Source organism: Pongo abelii, chromosome 12 (genome assembly GCF_028885655.2).
Source record: "Pongo abelii isolate AG06213 chromosome 12, NHGRI_mPonAbe1-v2.0_pri, whole genome shotgun sequence".
In the NCBI taxonomy this organism is placed as follows: domain Eukaryota; kingdom Metazoa; phylum Chordata; class Mammalia; order Primates; family Hominidae; genus Pongo; species Pongo abelii.
This window is the reverse complement of record NC_071997.2, coordinates 22,564,960-22,590,198: the sequence shown is the minus strand read 5'-3', so window position 1 is coordinate 22,590,198 and position 25,239 is coordinate 22,564,960. Positions and strand designations below refer to the sequence as shown.

At 50.8% G+C, this 25,239-nt stretch overlaps 1 protein-coding gene and 1 long non-coding RNA gene across 2 annotated transcripts in view; one reads left to right on the top strand and one right to left on the bottom strand.

The window, feature by feature from the left end:
- Positions 1–532: 532 nt before the first annotated feature.
- Positions 533–18,370, top strand: LOC129057626 (uncharacterized). The gene is made up of 4 exons (XR_008522251.1): positions 533–2,233; positions 13,679–13,802; positions 15,108–15,431; positions 16,722–18,370. It is a non-coding gene; the product is annotated as an uncharacterized LOC129057626 (long non-coding RNA).
- MAL (mal, T cell differentiation protein) overlaps positions 14,584–25,239 on the bottom strand; it is a 26,394-nt gene continuing 15,738 nt past the window's right edge. Inside the window, exons 2-4 of the mRNA XM_002811633.5 lie at positions 20,454–20,621; positions 18,884–19,009; positions 14,584–15,201 (exon numbers count right to left, since the gene is read on the bottom strand). Coding sequence (XP_002811679.1) covers positions 15,127–15,201; positions 18,884–19,009; positions 20,454–20,621 — 369 coding nt within the window. The 3' untranslated portion in view covers positions 14,584–15,126. The remainder of the gene's footprint in view (positions 15,202–18,883; positions 19,010–20,453; positions 20,622–25,239) is intronic.

Here is a 25,239-nt window from a genome sequence, read left to right as displayed (position 1 = left end):
GATGACCACAGCCACCTCTGGGGAGGTCCTGGCGGGGGAGTGATGGGAGAAGAGGGATTTAATTTTATCTGTTGTGGTTTATTTATTTTTTTATTTTTAGGAGAAAATGTGGTCATGGCCTCCTTGCTTCCCCTCAGAGCTGCATGTGAGCCCTCCTTTCCATCCCTTTCATGGATCCATTTCTTCATTGTTATGGGCTGTATTTTGTTCCCTCAAATTCACATGTTGACGTCCCAATCCCCAGAGCTGCAGAATGTTACTGTATTAGGAGACAAAGTCGTTAAAGAAGTGATTAAGTCAAAATGAGGCCGTTAGGGTGGGCCCTAATCCAATATGACTGGTGACCTTATAAGAAGAAATCTGGACGTGCAAGGGACCAAGGGGTACAAGTGGACAGAGGGCCAACCATGTGACAAGGCAGCAAGGGGGCAGCCATCGGCAAGCCAAGGAAAGCAGCTTCAGCGCGAAACCAATCCTTGGAAGACTGAAACGTTTTTTTAAGATTGGGAACAAAGCAGCCAGGCGCGGTGGCTCAAGCCTGTAATCCCAGCACTTTGGGAGGCTGAGGCGGGCGGATCACCCGAGGTTGGGAGTTGGAGACCAGCCTGACCAACATGGAGAAACCCTGCCTCTACTAAAAATACAAAATTATCCTGGTGTGGTGGCACATGCCTGTAATCCCAGCTACTCGGGAGGCTGAGGCAGGAGAATAGCTTGAACCTGGGAGGCGGAGGTTAGAGTGAGCCAAGATCGCTCCATTGCACTTCAGCCTGGGCAACAAGAGTGAAACTCTGTCTCCAAAAAAAAAAAAAGATAGGGAGCAAAGCAAGGACGCCTGCTTTGGCCACTTCTATTTACATAGTACTGAGTCTTAGCCAGAGCAACTAGGCAAGAAAAAGAAATAAAAGGCATCCAAATGGAAAAGGAAGAAGTAAATTATCTCTGTTTGAAGAAGATATGATCTCATATGTAGAAAACCTGAAGATTCCACACACACACAAACCTGTTAAAATAAATGAATTCAGCAAAGTAGCAGGGTACCAAGTAAATACACCCAAACCCATTGCATGTCTGTATACTAATTATGAACAATCTGAAAAAGAAATTATGAAAAAATAATACTATTTACAATAGTACTACAAAGCAGCTTAGGAATTAACTTGACTAAGGAGATGAAAGATTTGTACAAGGAAAACTACCAAACATTGCTGAAAGAATTTTTTTTTTTTTGAGACACCCTAGAGTCTTGCTCTGTCACCCAGGCTGGAGTGTAGTAGCATGATCTCGGCTCACTGCAACCTCCATCTACCAGGTTCAAGTGATTCTCTTGCCTCAGCCTCCCTAGTAGCTGAAATTGCAGATGCACACCACCACGGCCAGCTAGTTTTTTGTATTTTAGTAGAGACTGGGTTTCACCATGTTGCTCAGGCTGGTCTCGAACTCCTAAGCTCAGGCAATCCACCCGCCTTGGCCTCCCAAAGTGCTGGAATTACAGGTGTGAGCCACCGCGCCCAGCCAGGTTGTTTCTTTTCATGTTGCTGAGTTTCAGCAGTTCTCTATATATTCTGTATATGAATCTCTTATCAGATACATGATTTGCAAATATGTTCTCCCATTCTGCTGGTTGTGTTTTGCTCTGTTCATGTTGCCTTTTGGTGCACAAAACTTTTAATTTTTTTTTTTTTTTTTTTTTTTTGAGACAGAGTCTCGCTCTGTCTCCCAGGCTGGAGTGCAGTGGCGCGATCTGGGCTCACTGCAAGCTCTGCCTCCCAGGTTCACGCCATTCTCCTGCCTCAGCCTCCCCAGCAGCTGGGACTACAGGCTCATGCTGCCACGCCCAGCTAATTTTTTTGTATTTTTTTTTAGTAGAGATGGGGTTTCACCATGTTAGCCAGGATGGTCTCGATCTCCTGACCTTGTGATCCACCCGCGTCGGCCTCCCAAAGTGCTGGGATTACAGGTCTGAGCCACCGTGCCTGGCCTTTTAAATTTTTATGAAGTCCAATCTGCTACTTTTTCTTTTGTTCCCTGTGCTTTTGGTATCATATTCAAGCAGTCATCGCCAAACCCAACATTGTGAGCTCACAGTGTAAACAAGTGTTCTTTTTGTTGCCTGCGTAGTGCCCCTTTTTTCACATTTGGTGGTTTTGTGTTCAATGGCCCTCAAGCACAGTGCTGAAGTGCTGTCGAATGCTTGAGTGTGCTTGCAGAGAAAATACACGTGTTAGACCAGGTTTGTTCAGGCATGAGTTACAGTGATGTTGACTATTATTTCAATGTTAATGAATCAATGACATATGTTAAATAAGAGTGTCTCTAAACAGAAATTCACATAAAACAAGGTTACATATTTCTCAGCTGATAAAAATATTGTGACCATAGGCTCATAAGAACCTAATCCTATATTTATCGTATAAGCAGCAGTTCAGTATTCTCTAATTCAGTGTTTGTGTTGAGTTTATAGAACATAACTACTGTGGTTAACAAGAATTGAGTCTGTCTATCTATCTATCATCGTCTAACAGAAAATATGCAAAAGATTTGAATGCACACTTCACAAAAGAAGCTACACAAACAGCCAATAATCACATGAAAAATTGTCCAACATCATTAATTGTTGGGGAAATGCATATTAAAACCTCAAAGGGCTACCACTATGTACCCATAAGAATGGCTAAAATTTTAAAAGATTGATAATAGAAGATGTGGGGAAACTGGAACTCTCATACATTTTTGATGGGAATGGAAAATGGTACAACCATTTCAGAAACCATTTTGATGGTTTCCTAAAAAACCTAAGATTCACTGACAATTTGACTTGGCCACTCTACAACTAGATATGCCCACACAAAGACTTTTATGTGAATGTTCCTAGCAGCTTTAGTCATAATAACTAAAACCGAACCAAGCCAAATATCCATTGGCAGATGGATGAATAAATAAAGACATATTCATACAATGGGTTACTGGGGGAAAAACAGCAATAAGAAGAAATGAACTGCTGAAGCACTCAACAACATGAATGAATTTCATGCACATCATGCTGAACAAAAGAATGCAGGCACTGTGTACACTTTGTATGAGTATACCGTGTAAGATTTTATTTATATAAAATGCTAGAAATGACAAATCTAATCCATAGTGAAGAAAGTAGATAAGTGGTTGCCTGGGACTGAGGGGTCAGGATGGTGGGGATTGACTGGGAAAGGGCACAGGAACTGTCTTATGTGACGGAAATGTTCTTTCTTTTGATTGTCGTGGTTGTTACATGCATGCACGTATGTGCCAAACTTATAAAAATGCATATGGAAAATAGTTGTCTTTTATCAAATGCAAATTGTGCCTCAATAAGGTTGTTTTAATTAATTAATTTATTATTAGTTTTGAGACAGAGTCTCGCTCTGTCACCCAGGCTGGAGTGCAGTGATGTGATCTTGGCTTACTGCAACCTCCCGGGCTCAAGTGATTCTCCTGCCTCCGTCTCCCGAGTAGTTGGGACTACAGGCATGCGCAACACCATGCCAGGCAAATTTTTGTATTTTTAGTAGAGATGAGGTTTCACCATGTTGGCCAGGCTGGTCTCAAACTCCTGGCCTCAGGTGACCCACCCGCCTTGGCCTCCCAAAGTGCTGGGATTATAGGCGTGAGCCACTGTGCCCAGCCCCAATAAGGCTGGTTTTAAAATATAAGCTATTAAACAAAGATTTCCAGAAATCCTAGGAATGCCTTTAATATAAAACAGAGAGATCAAAAGAAACAAAAAGTGAATATAAAGGAGAAGAAAACATCCATACAATTATTCATAGCCTAGGAGGGGAAAAAAGGAAAGATAACAGATCCATGAAGCAAAGAAGGATGACTTTGAAAAGGAAAATCAGAGCACAGAAGAAAGCTCTTAGAAATAAGTTTTTAAAAATTAACAATAAAAATTAAAAAGTAGAAGAATAGGAAGACAAATTTGAGGAACTTCCCAGAAAGTAGAGCAAAATGACAAAAAGATAGGAGACAGTAAAATAGCCGGGCATGGTGGTTCACGCCTGTAATCCCAGCACTTTGGGAGGCTGAGGCGAGTGGATCACGAGGTCAGGAGTTCGAGACCATCCTGACCAAGATGATGAAACCCTGTCTCTACTAAAAATACAAAAATTAGCCGGGCGTGGTGATGCGTGCCTGTAATCCCAGCTACTCAGAAGGCTGAGGCAGGAGAATTGCTTGAATCAGGGAGGCAGAGGTTGTGGTGAGCCGAGATCACGCTACTGCACTCCAGCCTGGGCGACAGAGTGAGACTCCGTCTCAGAAAAAAAAAAAAAAAAAAAAAGGAGACAGTAAAATAAAGAAGCTTAGAGAGCCAGTTCAGAAAATTGGATACACAAATAATAGAAAGCCCTAAACAGGACAGAAAAAGAGCAGAGGAAATCATGGAAGAAATAGTAACTCTGGAAGCTTGAATGCAACAGAACTATGCCCCTCACATTTTGAAAGAAAATTACTTTTAACCCCAATTTTATTCTCAGCTTAACTATTAATCAAGGGTGAAGGTAGAATAAAACATTGTCCAGCAGTAGCAGTCTAAAACCCAGCCATCTCAACTCCCATTAAACAGTTTCCTAGGAGGTCACCAGAGCACGTGTCCTCGCATGAGTGAGCCTAACAGGAGCAAGAGCTAGCTGTGCGCACAGCAGGAAAGGGGAGAGGGGCACGGGGCGAGGAGGGGCACCCAGGAAGATGACACAGGAACCGCAGGCCCCAGGCATTGAGGGCACCCAGTGAGGGTGGGAAGGCTCTGGGAGAGACCCCCTAGGAGGAGGAAGAATAATACCTGATGTGTCTGATGATCTTGAGGGAGACTTAAAAAATGGTCACAGCCCAGGAGTTTAGACCAGCCTGGGCAACATAGCGAGACCTTGTCTCTACAAAGAAAAAAATCAGCCGAGCCTGTGGGTGCACATCTGTAGCCCCAGCTACTCAGGAGGCTGAGGTGGGAGGATGGCTTGAGCCTGGGAGATTGAGGCTGCAGTGAGCTGTGATCGTGCCACTGCACTCCAGCTTGGACAACAGAGCAAGACTCTGTCTCAAAAAGAGAAAAAAATTGTCACCAGATTTCAGTTGAATTAATGATAAGTAAATAGAAGAAAATAAGCCCCTTCTCTTGAAAAACAAAAAACAAAAACAAAAAAACCCCACAAAACCCCAAACCGCAGGCAATTATTAGCCTCATGGGAAACAGAAGAAAGGAGAAGTAGCTCTGGTGCACTGAATGGCTTGTCTCTGAATAGCATGACATAGCTTAATACAGCGCTACAAAGGATGAATTCTGACCTGCGCAAGATTGCCACGCAGCCACACAGGAGGGTGGAGGCAGAGGAACTGAATGCAGGAGGTGTGGATGGAGAAGCACAAGAGCTCAATTCTCATCATCCAAAGTGAGGAAGTGAGGAATCTGTAAATCTAGTTGTTTTTTTTTTTTTTCCTTTTTGTGGAGAACAGGGCCTGGCTATGTTGCCCAGGCAGGTCTCCTGTGCTTAAACAATTCTCCTGTCCCTGCCTCGATAAGCGCTGGGATTCCAGGTGTGAACCACCACGCCCAACAAGAAAACCTAAATCTAAAAACCCAGGAAGCTTCAACACAGACTTGTTATTTACACACAGAGCAAATGCCAACACGATTAGCATGAGAGGTGGAAGCAGCTGCCTCTCTGCCTCTAGGGGAAGAGGAGAGTGCAGGACGGCAGGAGTGCAGGGAGTATTGGGAGTTTTTATGAACTATTTGAGCCTTCAAACCATGTTCACATCTATGCTTGGTAGAAATAAAAATGTAAGGATTACTAACACAAACGAAGAGAGCACATTGGAGGCAGAGGAAGGGGCAGAGCTGTGGGCTGACTCTTTCAAGGAGTCGGGCTGCGCAGGGGAGAAGAGGAGCGGGATTGGCGGTTTTCTTGGGTCTGGTGTGATTTTGGTGTTGTGAGATTTTTGCATTTTCATTTTTGCTTATGTATTCATCTGGTTTTGGTTATGTTGGTGTTGCCGTTGTCTTGAAGGATGCAGAGATTGGACTGGATGCCGTGGGGGCGACCCTGCAGGGAGCAGAACAGCTACTGAAGACGGGGTGGGGGAGTGGGGACACCTGTGTTGGAAGGAGGCCCGAGTCTGACAGTGCGGGGTGGATGTGACTGGGAGAATGGAGATGGGTTTGTAGAGGGGGAGGGATAGGCAGGAAGAAGGGGTCCAGGAAGGGTCCCTTCCTCTAATAGGGAACTTTTTTTTTTTTTTAACTAAAAAATTTCTATTTTTAGAAGTAGGAGGTGAAGTTACTCCCTGTGCCAAAGGGAGTGACCAATAGGGGCTTGAGGAGTGAGTGAGTTCCACAGGATGCTTCAGTCGCTGGCTGAGGCCCTGCTTGGGTAGGAGGCAAGGGTGCACCAATTCTGTGAAGCCACAGACTGTTCTCAGCACCCCGGGTAGGAGGCGAGGAAGGGAGAGGGCTGTGTCTCCCTGGCTGGGGAGGAAGGAAGGCTCCCTGGTGCCCACTGTTTGGGCAGGCGGCTGGACCACGGCTTTGCACCTCACAAGGGTCTGTGTGTGGATGTGGAGGCCCCGTGGAGCCAAGGCTGCACACCAGAACCATGGCTGTCAGTGTGCTGGTGCCCAAGGAAGGGGCGCTTTCATCCATGCCTGTCCCTTGCACCTCTCTCTGTCCCCAACCACTCGCTGCAGACCTCAGATGGCTTCTGCAGCCTGTTCTCTCTCACAGCTGTCTGGGAATTAACTCGACTGGAGCTTGCTTGAGTCTCCTGGGGCTTGCTTACAGCTCCTCAAGCACTGGGTGGAGGGGCTGCTCCTCTGGGTTTGTCCTCTCACCCCTGCGGAAGCACAGGCTCAGCAAGACAGGATTCAGAGCAGGAAGGAGTGAACAGACCTGAACACCGGCCTCTTCCCAAACCTGGACCCTATGTCAGGACCAGGCCACTGCTGGGGCCAGGGGACCTGCCTGTCTGGAGTGGGAAATGCTTGCATTCTATTCCCCTGAAACAATACAGAAAGCAAAACAGGACCAGGCAACTGTCTTCTTTACTAAAGTCTCATCTGAGTCCTGTTAGGTCAAAAGATTAGCACCATTCCTGTTTGGGGTGTATAGTAAACACTTTTTTTTCTTTTTTTTTGGAGACAGGATCTTGCTCTGTCGCCCAGGCTGTAGTGCAGTGGCCCAATCATAGCTCACTGCAGTCTCAACCTCCTGGGCTCAGGAGATCCTCAGCCTCCCGAATAGCTGGAAACACAGGTGCACACCACCATGCTCAGATAATTAAATTTTTTTTTTGTAGAAGCAGGGTCTCCCTGTGTTGCCCAGGCTGGTCTCAAACTCCTAACCTCAAGCGAACCTCCCACCAAAGTACTGGGATTACAGGCATGAGCCACTGCACCCCACGAGTACGTTTTACTGTAAAACATTAGTTTTTTCTTTCCAAATCCCCAAATACTCCCCATTCTGGTGCCCCATGCACCACTAGGAGCACCTTCTTTGTGGATTTTTGAGGGTCCCTGGCCAAAGTGCAGGCATTGTTGGGAACAGTAGCCCTTTTAAGCCTCAGAGGGAAGCCAGGACAGCAGAGAGCGTGCATCCAGCGCAGTCTGCGTATGGGGCTAGGGTGGGAAGAGTGCTCAAGGGAAGAGAGACTCACAGGGAGACAGGGAACATTGAGGATGCAGAAGTCTACATGATGCCTCTGCCTGGCTTCATCTGTGTGGCGTTAGCCGGGCACGCTTCAGCCTCAGAGAAACCGCTTCCTCATCTGCATGGTGGAAATGATCATAGCATCTCCCTAGGAGGATTGTCTCGAGGTGACAGTGGAGAATACGTGTGGAGCTCTTAGTTCCAGTCATATAGAGAATGCACACCGGCCGCTGTGGGGCCTCATGTTTGATACAGGAGGTAACGACATTCAGCAGATGGAGCGAGTGGGATGGGGCACGAGACTGTGTGGCCAGCTTTCTCTGTCCCTCCATAACCCCTTTCTACCCACCTTCCCGCCAGGTGAGGCCAGAAACCCTGCCCCTTCCATTCCAGCAGGGACAGTGCCAGTGTCCGAGAGCACACTCTGTGGGGACAGCCACCAGAGAACTGGGCATCTTTCGCCTTCACCTGTCAGCACCGGAGCCAGAAAACTGCCCACCTCAGAAAGTGGGGTGAAGAGCAGGGCAGGCCCTATCCCAGCATCTGGCCACCCAGGGCTGGCTTGGCTGGGCACACCGTCTCGGTGCACATTCCTGTTATTGTTTGTCCAAGGCGGGGCACGGGCCTAGATTGGAGGCCCCAACACCGATTGTAGAAGTGAGCAGTCCATGAAAATATGCTGTCCTTCCACCTGCACTTCCCCTGCGGGCCACCGTCTCCTGGCTTGGTGGCAGGGATGAACCATGGGTGGGGCCTTCAGGGTCAATTCTCTTCCTCTTCCCTCGGCCAACACCTGTCCTGGGGGGCTGCGTGGGGCCCCTCAGTCCTCCTAGCCTGTTGAGGGTGGCTATGGGTGAGCATCAGCAGAGACCCAGCCATGGTGTCTGGGAGGCAGTGGAGTCTCGGGAGTGGGGTCTGGAGGGTGGGGGCTTGAAGGCTTAAGGACAGCAGGTGGGGTGTGGGGAGCCAGGATGCCCAGAAGCAGGAGTGGGACAGGTGTAGCGCCCTGGAGGAGGGAGTATGTGAGCTGGGCAGGGTTTAAGCCAGTGGATTACATCCTCATCACCACCGTCATGCCACCTAATGCCCATGGTACAACACACCTGGACTGTGCTGGGTGACGTGTGCATGATGCGAGGGGCAGCCGTGCCCCTCGTTCCAGCCACCAGTAGAGGCCTGTCCTGCATGATCCACAGGTGTCACCAGCTCTCACCCTAGAAAGTGGAGGCCACGGGGCCAGACTCCCAGTGGGCAACAGACCTGGAAGTTACCTTCAGCGAGTCTCTCCAGCCCCTTTTTGCCCCCTTGCCCTGTCTTTATCGTGGGTTACTCCTTGCTCTCACCAGCCCCCGTCTCTCCCTCTGCCTCAGTGTGGGAAGCAGTGAGGTACCATAGGAGAGGCGGGCAGCAGGGGCTCACAGGGGAGGGAGCCTGGGAGGCGGGGCCGAGGCCACCCTGGCGCTGACTTGTCTGGTGCCCTGGGCCAGACTCCCACCCTCCCGGGGCTTGGGCTCTTCATCTGTAAATTCCTGGGCTCCTCCAGGTGCTGCTGTGCCGGTGGCTGAGGCTCCTCTGGCTTGGCTGTCATGCCCGGGGTGAGGGAGTGGAGAGGCCCGCCCGGTGACTGTGACCCTCTCAGGCCCTCTGGGAGCTCCTCCCTCAGTGTCAGGGGCTGTGGCAGGAATGGCCTCTCCCCAGAGCACTGGAGCTTGGTTTCCTAAGTGGGACTATTTTAAACGATGTCATGGCTGATTAAACGTTCAGTTCTATGGGAAAAAGCAAAAGTACCAGCCCAAGTTCATGACAGAATGCCAACAACATGGTTAATGAATAAGCATAATGTGAATAGCCATCGTCTGCCCAGGCTGGAAACTTCAGGATCATTCTAGACCTTCTTTTTCTTCATTCCCACAATGATAACAGCGGCCGGTACTTCCTTGAGATGTCCTTGGTCCCAGGGACTTATCTGAACCGAGTCCTCAAATCCTCCCAGCTGCCTGTGAGGCATAATTAATATTCCCATTCTGCAGACAGGAAGCTGAGGCTGAGAGGGACCACACACTTGGGCTGGCTCAGGGATCCATGCCCTCGGCCACTCCCTTTGGCTGCTCTCAGTTCACCAAAATCTGGCCACGTCTCTCCCATCTCCCTGGTCCAGCCTGTCCGCCCACACCCACAGCGTCTCTCGGCTGGATGGCTGCCACTGCCCAACAGATACCCCCACAGGGCTTGCCCCTTGGGTGAAAGCCAAGCTCAGCTCTGCCTCCAGGACCAGCCCAGGCCCTTGTAACCTCCTAAGACACCCCCTCACCCCCCAGCCTTCGACACACACCTGGCCCAGATCACCCTTGCTCTGCCCAGGGAAGCCCTTTCTGACTTCTTTGTATGGCAAAGTCTCCCTCATCTCAGACATCCCTCCCTAGCAGGTTGGGCTCCCGGCTGGGTTTTCCTGACACTCCTCAAGTGCCATTTGGAGTTTTCAGTATTGGTAAAGTCAGCATTGTGGGTATGAAGGACTTCTTAGCATGTGCCCCCTGCTCCCAGAGAGACAAGGACCCTGTCACAGTGAGACATGAAGCATGACGGTTAGCCTCAGGGGCCCGGGAGCCACTCTGCTGGAATCAGGATCCATGCCTACTTGCTGTGTGACCTTGGGTAAGTCACTTAACCTCTCTGTGCCTCAGAGTCCTCATCTAAATTGTATCTACCACATAAGGTCGTCACAGGATTAAGTGAAGAAGTAAAGTACTTTAAGCAGCACCTGGCACCCAGAAGTGCTGGGAAGTCATCTCATGCTGTATGTCCTGGGTGCCTGCCTCTGGCTGAAGGAAGTCCTGGCAGCCGAGCACCCTGTGTGAATCCAACCTCTCTGGTACCCTCTAGAGAGCCTGGCAGTGTGATGATCTCGTTACCTGTGAAGGAAGAGAGTAGCCAAAGCTAGGAACCCCCGTGTCTGCTCCAGCCCCCCAGCTCTTAGAAGCTGCTGTCGCCGAGTATTATGCAGACAGAACAAAGGCCACTGAATAGCGCGGAGTGGGAAAAATCACTTCAAATCTGTTTTTTCAAATCGCGTTATTTTAAATGCCCTGGGCGGATGCCCACGTGTGCAGGGACACTCAGCCTGTCCAGAGGCGCTTTGTCTCTTTGAAAGGCCTCATTGTAACCCCACACCGGCCCCAATTGATACCCAGAACAACAGGCTCTTGTGTGGGCCCCGAAGGCAGGCTCGCTCCAGCCCACGGCTGGCAGCGCAAACCCTTTGCTGTCTCTTTAAGGTCAGCGTAAGGCAGCCTTCAATCCTCCATTTGGGCTGCTTTGCAAAAATAGTCCTACAACCTGCGGGGGTGGGGGTACGAGATGCTTTTTAGAATTCGGCTCTCGAATGTTGAAGAAGCCCGGCTCATATAAGCCGTGTCTTCTCCAGAAGGGAAGATCGATGGGGGTCTATCATGTGCAGAATGGGGGACAGGAGCTTGGCTCCCTGGGACACCTCCCAGGCCACCCTGCCCTGCACAGGGAAGGCCACCAGGAGGATACTCCCAGGATGGCCCCCTGAAGCAAGGGGGCCACAGCCTGGGAAGTCACAGGCCATAGCCTCCAAAATGTCCTGGTTGGATTTGGCTCATAGTTACCTTTTGCTGATTGCCCTCTGGTGATGTGCCTCCTCCCCACACACGTGTCCATAATGAATCATAAGCCCCGTGGAGCTGATCGAGGGCCATGAAAGGCAAGAGGGAATGCAGTGACCAAATCACTGTCCAGTCAAACCTACACCAGAGCGCTCCCAGACTCTGTCCCAAGCCCTGGCCGCACCCCCATCAGAAACTCCCTTTCACCTGGCATCTGTCCACCACAAGGTCTCGTCTCACTGTCATTTCCTGTGAGGCCAGAGGACAGACATGCATGAGCACAGGTCAACTGGAGCCGCCCTGGGGCGCTGGGCCTGCTCACTCATGCGGCCGTGTTTACTGAGCATGGCCCCGTGTCCCTCCTGGCGCCTGACCGGGCACTGCACGTTCCTGGGTCCATGGACAGCACACAAGCTACAGGGACAATCAGGGGAGGGGGAAGCCCTTAGCAGTGACCCACGAGGACCAGTTGGTCCAAATCCCTCCGTTCTCTTCTCTGCTGGGCCCACGACTTGGTGGGGATGACAGTGGGGTGACTGACTATGGTCTGGCCTATTCTGCAAGCTTTGGCTCTGAGTCACAGCATACACATTGGCCTCTTCCTAATCCTTTCTCAGGCTTGTGGATAGATTTAGCTCCTCATTCTGTGAGCTTAAAAATACCCAGTTCCTCACCTTTGCAAAGTATCAGCTGGACTGGGCTAGCCTTTGGCTCTGTGGGGGCTGCAAAGTGGACCCAGCAGCCACCTGAGCTGGCGTGGCTGTGCAGCTCTGAGCAGCCAGCTCCTCTCCAGGAGACGCTGAGTCCAGGGCCTGGCCGTGGCCGTGGCCTGCTATAGGCCCTGCTGGTGGTCTGGGGCTATCCTAAGTGCCTGGCTTCATCACTCTCTGAAGGCCCCTGCCTACTAGCATCATCATATCAACCACTAAATCTCACTGCCACTTCCTGGGAGACGGGAGGACAGCCCGCATGAGGACAGGTCTGGGTGCCTTGAGGTCATATCAAGCCCAGGGCTCCAGGGCCAGAGGGAGGCGGCCCTCAGTCCAGCTGCACTTCTCACTACCTGCACCAGCCTCAGTTTTCTCACCCGTAGGATGACGTGGCCACTGGGAGAGTGACAGAAAGCTGTATATGGAAAGTGCTTACAGAGTGCCTGGCACAAGGCAAGAGCCCCCAAAATGGCAGGGAAGATGGTTACACAGGAGTGAATTTGGGTCTTCTGGGCAGTTGCATTTGATCTAAGTGAGGGCTACCAAGCAGGCAGTCTCTGAGTGCCTTGGGTGGCACCAGGCTCTGCCTTAGAGGAGCTCCCCTCCTGTGTAAGACAGAGGCAGAGAGGTGAGCGGTGCCAGCAAGAAGCAGCTTTGGGGGCTGGACACCATCCCCCCAATGGTCCTAGCACACAGAAGGTGCTCAGCCGGTGCCCCTCTCTGCAGCCCGCTTCACCCAGCAGGTTTCTCTAATGTCCCCATTCCCAACCCTTCCTACCCAGGCATCGTGGGCTCCCAGGGAAGCAGCACCCATGGCTGGCAGGGCTGCCGCCAGCACGCATGTGTACCTGCAAGCACAAAACAGCCAGAAAGGGACAGAGCTGGAAACAGAGATGCAGGAGCAAAGAAACCCAACAGGGGGTGGTGTGTGAGGGTCGGGGGTGAGGAGGAAGAGCAAGACCGGAAGAGGGCATTTTTTGAGGCCGGAAATGAAAACTTGCCCATGCAATTTACATCCAATGTGAATAGGATGCAAGTCAAATGTGAAATGAAACTGCAAATTTAAAATATGCCCAGGGCTAGAAAGAATAAGAAAGTGGTGTCAGAGAACCATCTGCAAAGCCTTTGGCTAAAGAAAAAATAGAGAAAGAGTATATGAAAGATTTTTTTAAAAAGAGAATGATTAAAATGTCAAAACATTGAGAAGCCCTTGGGAAACTAAGCCTCCCATTTCTCCTCCTCCTTCTCCTCCTCCTTCTTGTTCTTCTTTTTGATGAGGGTAAAAAGTGAGCTCCATTAACATGTTGCTGGCTTCCTGTGGACAGTTTTGTTGAAAAATGAGACTTCCCTCAATCAACACTGGATGGAAATTTTGTTAAACATGTAACTAACTTCCTATTACTTCTCATTTGCAGTTTAATTTTTTCAGGGTAAAGCCCCAATCAAACCTTTTGCTCGTGATGTACTATGAAATGTTGGCTGTTTGAAGTGTACTTACTAAGAGTGGCTGGTTTCTGGTACCAGTTATCCTGGATTAACAAAGGACCTCCTGAATAGACCCATTTAGTTGTAGAATCTCCACGTTGTAGAGGAGTAAAATGTCAACTAAACTCACCACTTGAGGCTTGAATTTTATTTTATTTTATTTTATCATTTTATTTTAGAGACAGGGTCTTGCTCTGCTGCCCAGGCTGGAGTGCAGTAACACCATCACAGCTCACTGCAACCTCAAACTCCTGGGCTCAAGTGATGCCCCCGCCTCAGCCTCCTGAGTAGCTGGGACCACAGGTACGTGACACCATTACAGCCTGAAGCTTGAATCTTTGCCTCCATGGCTGCCAGCAAGAGTTTGCAGATGCTCTGCCACATACCTCCATGGCAGGAAGCTCACGGGTCTTCGAGCACCTGTTCCAGCGTCCCATCTCTGGAATGGCACTAACTTCTCGCAGCCATGGGATAAGGGACCATTTCATAACAGAGCTGGGCTTTCCAGATTCCTAACTGAGTGCCTTCTTCCTAATCATCCCATCTCTTTTCAACCCAGACATCTCAGACTTGAAACGTGGCATTCACCCCTTGTCACTGTACTTCCTTTCACTCTGTAATTTCCTCTCCTTTCTCTCCTATGGACTGGCCCGAGGAAATTCTAAAATAATGTATTATCCGCACAATGGGAACAAAGCAGACTGCCCAGGAGCATGCTGATGAGCTTCACAATGAGTGAATGAAAACTTGTGCACCATGTTTTCTTTTGGTGGAAGGAGGTTCTAGTGGGGCACAGACTGTTGTGTCTTGTAGGAAGGAGAAGTTGCCCTTGGCTGGCACTTGGCCAGTTTCCAGAGAGAGGGGAAGCCATCTGGGCAGGTAGCTGGGAGGGTGGGCTCCCCAGCACCGGGCTCTGAGAGTGCAGTGGCCGGGCACACACAGTGTCCGTCGTCTGAACTGCCACCTGATGCTGTCTCTTGAGATTCAGGTTAAGTCAAAGGATTCCTCAGAAAGAAAGCTGAAATGATGGTATTCTTGATGCTGAGGAATTCAACCCAAACCCAAAAAACACCCAACAAATGTATTGAACATAAAGACACTTTATAAAGTATTTCACAGGGTTATCATCTTCCACCATGGACCTCTGGAAAGATCTGTCGGGTGAGTTTTAGTCCCCATGACATGCAGAACATCCATGAAGACTTAAAACATGGCACAAGATGGGGTGCTCAGGAGAGCCTGTGGACAGTACCAACAGGTAGTTCTCGAGAGCTGCTCCAGGGGTCAGCAGAGGATCTTTGATTCCTTCTCAGGTCACAGTCCCCACTTCCCACCCCCGAACAAGAAGGTCCCCTTTCACAAACAGGAGGTGACCCTAGCAGCCAGCACAGCAGTTGGAGGTTAGACACAGCAAGCTCCCAACCGGGACGCGAAGGCACACGGGAGAGTAAACACGGCACCCACAAGCAACAGGGCAGGACTTTTTTTTTTTTTTTTGGGCGGTGAGGGAGTGGTTGTTTTCTTTTTTCCACCATCAAGGGCATTTCTGTTTTCTAAAAAGTTATGCCGGAAGGTGGGGCGGCCAGTTAACACCATCTGGGTTTTCAGCTCAAGTTCTACTGCGGCTTTATGAAGACTTCCATCTGATTAAAGAGAACACCGCATGGACCACGTAGAGCAGAGTGGCTACGTAGGAGAACACCTGGAACCAAGAGAAATGGCCGTTAATGGGTTTGTGTAGGGAGAGCAAGGCACAGTGTCTGCACTGCATCCAACCCCACATGGCGCAGGGGGCCAGACTCAGAGAGCTTGGGCTGTCATTGCTTCTCACCCCTCACATGGACGCCCTCCCTGCTGAGCCCAGGTGTGCACCAAATCCTCTCAGTACAGAGCTCCATGTGACCTAACAGTCTCCCAGACCTGGTATGCAAGGTAAGACTCTCCACTATCACCCAGCATCACATTGGTCTCAGCTTGAGGTTTCAGTGGACTTGAGATGGAGTCCTCAAAGGCCCCTCCAATGAAAGCATCTCAGGCAGGTAACTCTTCAGGGACAACTTCCTTCCCCAATACCAGTGAGACCAGCGCCCTCCAGCTGTGGTCCTGGTAGCTCGGTTGAGAGATTGTAAATACCTGGGTTTGCTGGCCCTGGTGAAAGTCCCCATGTTGCCTGGACATCCTCGCCCTATCATTATTTTGTTTTAGGATTCTTAATATCACAGGTGTGGCTGAGGGAGCCAGACTTCATAGGAAGTGAGGGACAGAGAAGGGGAGGAGGGATTTTGAGCTTTTGTCTAAAGCCTTACTGTTGGGACCATCCAGTCAGCCACTGTGGCCCTTGGAGCGATGGCCCTGCTTGCTGGGGACTTGCTGTGTCCTCCTGGGCACTGTCTGCTCCCATCACCCTACTCCCTGAAGCCCTGCCTGCTGCCAAGTCCAATCTCTGCACCTGGTTTTGTGACCTTGGGTGGGGGTCAAGGGTTTCCAGCTCAGGCACGACGTCCATTTAGGGCGGCTATGCCTCTGTGACTCCTGAAAATGCTCATCAACCCCAGCCCTCAGGGTGCCTGCTCTCCTGCCCCTACACCTGGCCAAGCCCTTTCCCTCATTGCCCGGAGGCGGTGAGTAAGCTGAATTATTGAATAACACATTTAAGAGAACGTATCTGGGGAGGAGCAGTCAGACACCAGTGGGCAGCCGTCCATAAAAGGTGGGCATTCCAGACCAACGAAAGCCTTTGGCAGAAGCACCTTGGAAGTCCCCAGCAGGAAGAGCAGTGGAGACTCATTTTCCAAGTGGGTTCAAGAAATGGCCCACTGGGAACGCGTAGAGCTGGGCACGAATGGGCAAATTTTGGCTTCAGAAAGCCCTCGCCCTAAACTGCAGCCATCACTGCCCACTATTGTATAATCTAGAAACCTCCAGATTTCTCCAGAAATTTCCATCTCGCCCCAGGCGACTTCCACCCATCCCTGGGGTCTCCTTGGAAAAGCAGCTCCGCCACCCACAAAGGAGAGAGGGAGGAGCTCAGCTTGGAACAGACCCTAATTAGTAGCCACACAGTGGATGTGAGGCAGGCTGGCTGCTTCCAAAACCAGGCTGTGTGAGAGAGGGTGTGAGGTGCCTCCCTGTACCCAAGTATCCCCTGGTCTGGGCATGCTGTAGTTGGGCAGGTCTGGGATTGAATCCTGAGTAACCAACTTCTTTCTCTCTCACGGACAGATGCAGTTGATACCGTGAGTTGAAAGGCGTGACTTTACATCGAACACCGTGCAGATTTCCCCTTGGTGGTTTTATCTGGGCGCATCTGCCAGCTGAGAACACTCTGGTTCTCAATTCTAATGCTCCTGTCTGCATGAACATATTTGTGTCTATCCAACTCAACTAAAAAAAAAAAAATGGGAACATGGTCAGTCATGGGATGGATAAATAGCTGTTGGTCTATTCCTACAAGGGAATACTATACAGTAATGAGAACAAACAACCCGCATCTACACCCAGCCACTTGGGTGAATCTCACAAACACAAGGGTGAGAGAAAGAAGCCACACATGAGTACCCACTGTATAATTCCACTTATATGAAGTTCAAAGGCAGGCAAAACTGAACAGGGTGCTAGAAATCAGAATTGGGTGGTGGTGGGGGTGCACAGTGATGGGGACACGACTTGAGGGGATTTCTGGGAGTGGTTTATCAGGCCCTAATTCTTAGTCTAGATGCCAACTATACAGGGGAGTTTCGCTCTATGAAAATTCATCAAGCTGTGCGCTGGTAACTGGCCCTAATTCTTAGTCCAGACACCATCCACACACGGAGTTCGCTGTATGAAATCCATCAAGCTGTGGGCTTGTAACTGCACACCTATCTGGCTGTGTGCTGCCTTTGATAAAAGGTAAAAGAGAAAATTCAGAAGGCAGTAGAGCCTAGTGGTTCTCAACTAGAGACCTGCCCAGCGGGAAGGTGTTCATTCCCCTAGCTGGGTTTTTCCATCAAGTGCTGACCCACTAACCATATCCCATCTACATTTCGCAACCTTTGTCCACAACAATTTTATGGAAATTATTGTCAGACACTTTGCTGATGTTTGTTAAAAGAGAAGGCTTGGTTGGGATGGGGGAAGTATGAGGCAGTCTTGGGAGAGAGAGATGAGATGGAACTGTGTGAAGAAGATGGAGGGTGGGTCACCAGCCTCCCCAGGAAGGAAGATCAGTCAAGGTGCCCCCTGGCTGTGCTGCTGCTTGGAAACCAGCCATGTTGGGAGACAGGCCAACACGGGAGATGTTTCCACACCGCAGAACCCCTGGGGGGATGCCAGGATCCTGAGGGGGCCCTTTTTAGGGGAGCGGTTGTAGGCTGGAAGCTTGAGGGCAGTGTGTGGTTTCCCCAGGGCAGGGGACTGTGCAAAGGGACCAGCAAATGAGGCTTTGAGGGATTTTCCCCTGGGGCCCTCCTTCTGGGAGTGGGAAGAGGCACTTCGCCAACCGCATTTCTAATGCCTATCTGTGGGTCTTCTCTCAGCCTCTGCCCTACACTTTCCAAAAAGAGAGGATGACACAGCTTTGGCCACTAGAGCTGGTATCTCAGGATCTGTCACCACATTCTACCTTGGGATTTGCATAATTCATAGGTCAAGTTCTAGAGACCTGAAGAGTGCTCTTTCTGAAACTTCTTACTTTTTAACAATACCCATGGTGAGAAGCATGTTTTATTGTTTTATATCGTAGACTGGTGCAAGGTCACACATGCACAGCTCTGGAAAACACGTGATGAAACAATATATTCTGTTACCCTGTCATTCTGATCCAGTCCATTAAGAAGAAAATCCACCTGGCCTCAGTGTCTCCACTCGTGGCTGGATGCTTCAATGGACGGCCACTTGGGGAGAGTCAGGAGACCCATGAGGTCAGATTCACAGCCCCAAACTGGTGCTGAGAGTGTGGGGACTGGGCCCCCAGCGTTGATGCCGGGCCCCACAATGACTGGTGATCTTGGGCCAGTCACTTACGCTCTCTGGCCCCACTTCTCCGTCTGTGAGATGGGTGTCATAATCCTGGGTTGTAGGGTTGCCATAGATGTTAAATAAGATTGTTCAGGGAGCACTCGGACAGGGCGCTGGGCAGCCACATCCCCTCACACATCTGCCCTCTGCAAAACCCACGCAGGCCTGGGGCATGCAGCCCTGGCCGGACGACTAAGCGGAGTCTTGGGCACGACACGACACTGCCCTTCTCGGGGGCTTTCCTGCTCCAGGGATTAAGGCAAGGTTTGAACTCACTCAAAAGTTGGTGAGCTGAAAACAGACCAAGGGCCTGGGCAGCCTCCGCACACGCCCTGCCAGCCACGGAGCCGCCCGCTGTGGACACAGCCCCAGGTGCCCAGACTCACCACGGCAGCAATGTTTTCATGGTAGTGCCTGTAGGTGAAGCCGTCTTGCATCGTGATGGTGGCCAGGGCCTCCAGGACCGAGGCGCTGAGGTAAAAGAGGGCAGCGGTGCAGTGGTAGGCTGCGTCCTGCGGGGCAGACGGGGTGTCAGAGGGATGCGGAGAGACAGACGGGACCCAGATGCAGAGCCGAGGTCCCCTCTGCCCCCGCCCCTTGCCTCTCCCCCCACTTCCTTTGAATCCCACTCCTCCCAACCTTGTCATGGAGGTCCCATGCCTGCCCTGCTGCGCTGAGTCTCACTTCACTGCTGTGGGGCCAGAGTGAGCACTTCGCTGGGGATGGGACACTGGTCTCCCCTGAGGAAAGGTCAAGGGAGAGGTGGAGGAGGGGCTGGCAGCTTGGGGTGTCGCAGGGAAAAGCTGGTCCTGGATCTGAGAAGTGTCGTGCATGGCCATAGTCCAGCTTGGGTGTGGCCTCACTGACCAGTGCAGGGTGAGGCAGGACCATGCTGTTTCTTTTGTTTTGTTTCGTTTTGTTTCATTGCTTATTTTTGGCTCCTGGTATATTTAAAAGCAAAAAAGGGCTGGGCGTGGTGGCTCACGACTGTAATCCTAGAGCTTTGGGAGATTGGTGCAGGAGGATCTCTTGAGGCCAGGACTTGAGACCAGCCTGGGAAACATAGTTAGATCCCCATTTCTACACAAAACAATAAATCTTAGCTGGGTGTGGTGGCACATGCCTGTAGTCCCAGCTACTCAGGAGGCTGTGGCAGGACGATCACTTGAGCCTGGGAGGTCGAGGCTGTAGTGAGATGAGATTGCGCCACTGCACTCCAGCCTGGGTGATAGAATGAGACCCCCAACTCAAAATAAAGAAATAAATGAAAGCAAAAAGGTACTAAAACAGGGTTTTGTGTAGTTGTGATTTGGAAGTGATTTCAAAAGTCTAAGTTGCAGAGCTTTTGAGAGTGACAGCCTTGGCCAAATGGCCCCACCACCCCTACAGCAGGTAACAGGCAAGTGTCCTACATGTAAAAGTTACCTTTTCATGGGCCTCAAAGCAGAATTTATACAGAATAATGACCAAAGGCCGCTTCTGTTTCCCAGTGTTCTCTGGCAGCCCTGCTTGGAAGGCAGTGGCTGAGGAGCTGGACAGTAAGCATGGACTGACCCTCAGAGCCAGGGCCAGTTTCTGGAGCCCAACACCTCGGTCGGCCTCCGGGGCCCTGCTGCCCTGAGGTGAAAACAGCACTCGCGGGTGATGGGAGGGGCAGGCAGGCACCTGGTGGGTACAGGTGGTGTGGGGGCTGGGCAGCTGGTTATCCATGGAAAGGCAGTCATGCAGGAGAACACAGAACAGGTCCAGTGAGGGTTGGCAGCGGCGACCTTGCCTCTGCCCCTGCCTCTCCTGATTCTGCTGCTGGGAGCCCTGGGCAGGCTCAGCCTTGGAACATGGTGGGGTGACATCTACGGAGAAGTCTCACCTGGCACTGGAAAAGCCCACCCTACCAGGCCAGGGACCAGTACTTCCTGCGCCCCCCCACAACCAGCAGCCGCCCTGGGCTGGACTCACCAAGGTGACCCAGGAAGTCTCTCCACCGTGGGCTCCAATTATGTACAGGATGATCAAGGTGGTGGTGGCCACGAAGCAGAACACAGACACGAACATCACCCAGCCCTGGACCAGGGGCCAGGGCACCAGGGAGGAGGCCACCAGGATCCACACCAGGCCCCCGAAGATCTGCGGGGGAGGAGGAGGAGGGGTGAGTTTTGGCCTAGAGGAGAGCCCCAGCCCAGGAAGGGCCCCCGACCAGCGGTCACATGGGGTGACTGGGGTGCAAAAACACAGGAAGCAGGCAAAGAGAACAGGGCAGGCATTTTCCTCTCCAAAAATGCATCGTTAGTGCCCCCAGGGCCCTGTGCTGGATCTCAGTCCCAATCCCCGGCACGCTTGCCCTGATTAACTTTAAAAATTTTTTTTTCTTGAGACAGAGTCTTGCTCTGTCACCCAGGCAAGAGTACAGTGGCGTGTGGCTCACTACAACCTCTGCCTCCTGGGTTCAAGTGATTCTCATGCCTCAGCTTCCTGACTAGCTGGGATTACAGGTGCATGCCACCATGCCCAGCTAATTTTTCTATTTTTGGTAGAGACGGGGTTTCACCATGTTGGCCAGGCTGGTCTTGAACTCCTGACCTCAGGTGATCTACCCTCCCCAGCCTCCCAAAGGGTTGGGATTACAGGCGTGAGCCACTGCACCTGACCTGATTAATTTTTTAAATATGGGTTTAATTTTTTATTTAAGAAACACTTATATCAGATCTACATTCCAGGCACTATCCTAAGCACTTTACAAATAATAACTCAGTGATTCTCACAGCAACCCTATGAGCAATGCCGACCCGTTTGCCAGATAAGGAAACTGAGGTAGGTGGAAATTAAGTAATTCATCATTCCAAGAAAGGATTTATGCCATTTGGTATTGTCATGAGAAGGGCTGCTATTTCTTCTGATATTCTAGCCCTCCTACTTGCTTTGATATTAAAATGTCCTTTCTTTTATGCAATGGTAGTGACCAGCAGATCTTTTTGGTCTTTATTCGGCAAAACAAATTAACCACACTGTCAGTAGTTCCCCGCCCTGCCCGTCCTTTCTTTCTCTCTCTCTCTCTTTCCTTCCTTTCTTCTTCCCTCCCTCCCTCTCCTTCCTTCCTTCCTTTTCTCTTTCTTTCTTTGCTTGCTTGCTTTCTTGCTTTCTCTTTCTCTCTTTCTCTCTCTCTCTTTCTTTCTTTTCTCTCTCTCTCTTTCTTTTTCTCTCTCTTTCTTTCTCTTGCTCATTATTTCTTTTTCTGGATTCAACTCCTTATATTCCCAAGTCCAGGAAGTGTTCTGATGACCAGATTTGGAGTTGGAATGGAGTGACCAAGGACAGCCTTGTCTCTTGGATGGCTGAGGATGGGCACGAGGGAAGTACATTCCCGTGGTTATCCAGAATACACCCCAGTTGATGTCGCCAGGGTCAGTGAGCCCCATACAGTCAAAGAGGAGCAGATATGGGGGCCAGTAGCACCCCTCAGTAGCCCAGCCCTGCTCCTCGCCGTGGATGGACACATACAAACCCGCTCCCCACAGCGGATGGGTACATACAAACCCCGTTCCTCACTGTGGACAGGCGTGTACAAACCCCAGCGGGGACTTTCTGCACTTCTCTTTCCCTTCTCCTCATCTCCCCCAGCACCACCCCCACCAGTAAGAATCAGCTCAGCCTCATCCACATGTTCCCCACTTGGATGAGGACTGGGCTCGAAGCACTCCAGGCCTGTGTGGAGATTCCTTTGCAGCCAAAAGTCTCCAAGGTACTACAGAAGTGTCTGGGGGGCTGAGGATGGGGCTGCCCTCCCAGGCCTATGTCCCCTTTGGTTTGAATTCACATAGCACCTTGACCCCCCACCTCCCTGCACCTGCTACCCGCCTGCTGGGTGAGAGATACCGCTGCCTTCACAGGTGTTCTCTGAGCTGCTTGGCTGAGAAGCAATCAGGAGAGAATTGCTTTTGGGTAGAAAAATCAGTGCAATGAAGACTTTGGATTTATTAAAACCAAGTTGTCCCTAAGGAATCAGATGTGGGCATCTCTGACCAGAAAGCGTCCTCTGCTGATGGATCTTAGGTTGCCTGAAGGCACGTGGCAGGGCCAGTGGGATGCACTGTGCATCTTACAAAAATGGGAGCTAAATCAATTAAATAAAAATGCCCAGACCACCATGGAATAGGATGTGTGTAGATTCCATCCACAGTTGAGTTTAAGATCCAACAGATTATGTGGCCTTTTCCATAACGGGCACTGACGGAGGCACAGGAGCGCATTGGTACAGGCGGGGCTTGGATTCAGGAGGCATGCGAGGGTGGTATGGAGAAATGGGAGAATCCAGCGGGCACATCCAGCGGGAAGAGGGAGGCCCTGGCCTGGGAACCCCGCTTCTAAGTGCCTTTTGCCTGGTGGCTACCTGACCCTCCCAGGAGGACCAATTTAAGTTGCTTCCTCATTCACACAGTCTTGGGGAGTCCTGCACGTCTTCTCTGTAGCACGCAGCACAAACACAGGTGTATTGGGTTAGGGATAACATGGCGCTTTCCCTGACCAGGTGATGGTGGGCTTGAGGACTGCCTTGCTCACAGCTGCCTCACTGGTGGGGACCAAGAGAAGACCCATACAGCCATGCATCGGTGTCCAAGTCAGCTAACGGGCCTTTGGTCTCCTGGTACCTGGGTGTGGCTGAACTAGAGCCACTTATGAACCAAACCCCAAAGGAGCAGCTTGGGTTGCACCTGGTTGGGAAGAGACTCCGTTATGGAACCCCAGTGGGACCCCGTGGGCCAGAGGCGCTTACGGGTGACCAATACGCATGCTATCGAGGAACACTGAATTTCACAGTGAGGAAACGATTTTCCTCCTCCTTTACTCTCTTTGGTTCTTCTGATGAAGGCAAGAAGGGCTCAGAGTGGAGCCAGGTGTCTGGAGTTCTCCAATAGCGCGGATAGGCAAAGGTAAACGGGATAGTGACATTGTTTCTATGCTTATGGTTGCAATGTCATTATTTTGGGAAAAATTAACTGTAAAATACATACGAGGTGAATTAATGCACAGACGGCAGCTGGAAATGGCAAATCTGAGAAGGTAGTCCTCAGCTTCTGTCTGCAGAGTCATCTCACTCCACTCCTTTCTTCCCATGTGGCTTAAGATGTGAGTGGTGTGAGGAATCAAGGGCAGGAAAAGTGAGGGGAAGTCAGTGCGTGGAGAACTGGTCACAGCCTCCTGTGTGCACCTTGCTGGCTGCAGCCACAGCCTGGGCTCTGAGCTTCCGGCAGCTGCGTGGAGGGCCTTGAGGTCAGGCCAGACTCTCTGCCCTGTTCCAGTGTGTGCTTTTACCAACCTGATGAAGACTATTTTCCAGCTCCCTGGGAAATTCCATGCTCCCCACACTGGCACGCAGATTCCTGCAGTCTATAGTGGGAAACTTGTCCACAGTTGTCCATAGAACAAAACCCACCGTGGGCTTAACCCCAGTTCCTGTCCCCTGACAGATCTCAGGACCCCACCCAGCCTCTGGGGGCATCACCTTGCAAGTGGGTCCTTTAAAAAATGAGGCCGACTTTTTTCCTTTGCATGGTATATTTATAAGCGGTATGTTTCATAGTGAGACGGTGGGGAGACATTATCTTTTTCTTTTCTTAAACAGCTTTATGAGCTATAATTCACAGCCCATACAATTCCCCCATTGAAAGGGTATGATTCCCTGGTTTTCAGAATATTCACAGATATGCGTGTCCGTCACCACAGTCAATCTTGGAACATTGTCATCACCTGGGAAAGAAATCCCATGAGCTGTGGCTTCCCTGCCCCCATTCCAAGCAACCACGAATCTACTTTCTATCTCTACAAATTTCCATATTTTGAACTTTCATATGAATGGAATCATTCAATATATGGACTTTTGTGACTCACTTCTTTCATTTAGTATAATGTCTTCAGGTGAGAAATTCTCTCTCAAGGGGTCTTACACAGAATATCTCTACTGTCGCAGCCGCACAGTGCCCCTTTTGGACCCCACCATTCAGGGGGCCCTGGGTGAGTGTGTCTCATGTCCCTGGAGCCTCCAACCCAGAAGCCTCTGAGGAACCGCATTCCTAGGGACGCTCTTACACCAGTCCTTGCCTGTCCCAGAAACATATGAAGGTGAAAGTAGTCACAGATGTCTCAGCACAGATGACATCATGAAAGCCAGGGAGTTTGCTCCCAGGAGATGGGCAGTGGGGCGGTAGACCTTCCCCTCAGCACTGCCCAGGAGATGCCCAGGGAGGACTGCAGAGCCCAGAGTCACAGGGGCCATCTCGGGGGCGGGACGGAGGAGGGTGCAGAGCAACCCTGAGAAGAAGAGGAGGATACGGGAAAGGCACAGCCGGGTCAGGAGAGATTTCATTCCCGGCTAGGTGTCTGTGGAACAGAAACAGCTGTTGCCTCAGCTGAGTCACGCCCCTTGCCTTTGGAGCACAGGCCTTTGCTGCGGTCTTCTCTGGGAGAATTCTAATGCAGAGGCGCCCTGCTGGCCCCCTCCCCTTGGCAGGGGACTCCCGTTGAGGAGCTGTCCTCCAAAGTCACCGCGGGACTCTGCAGCAAGTGATCATGCCTCTTGGCCTCAGCTTCCTCTCTGCAAATGGCAACTCACAGCAGTCTCCCCACACTGGGGGCTGGTGTGAACTGGCTAAAACTACGGATGTGAGTATGAAGCTTCTGGCACTGAGCCCAGCACTACCAATACCTGGGAATAAGATGTCGTTCATGCAGGAGACTGACAGCTCAGTGG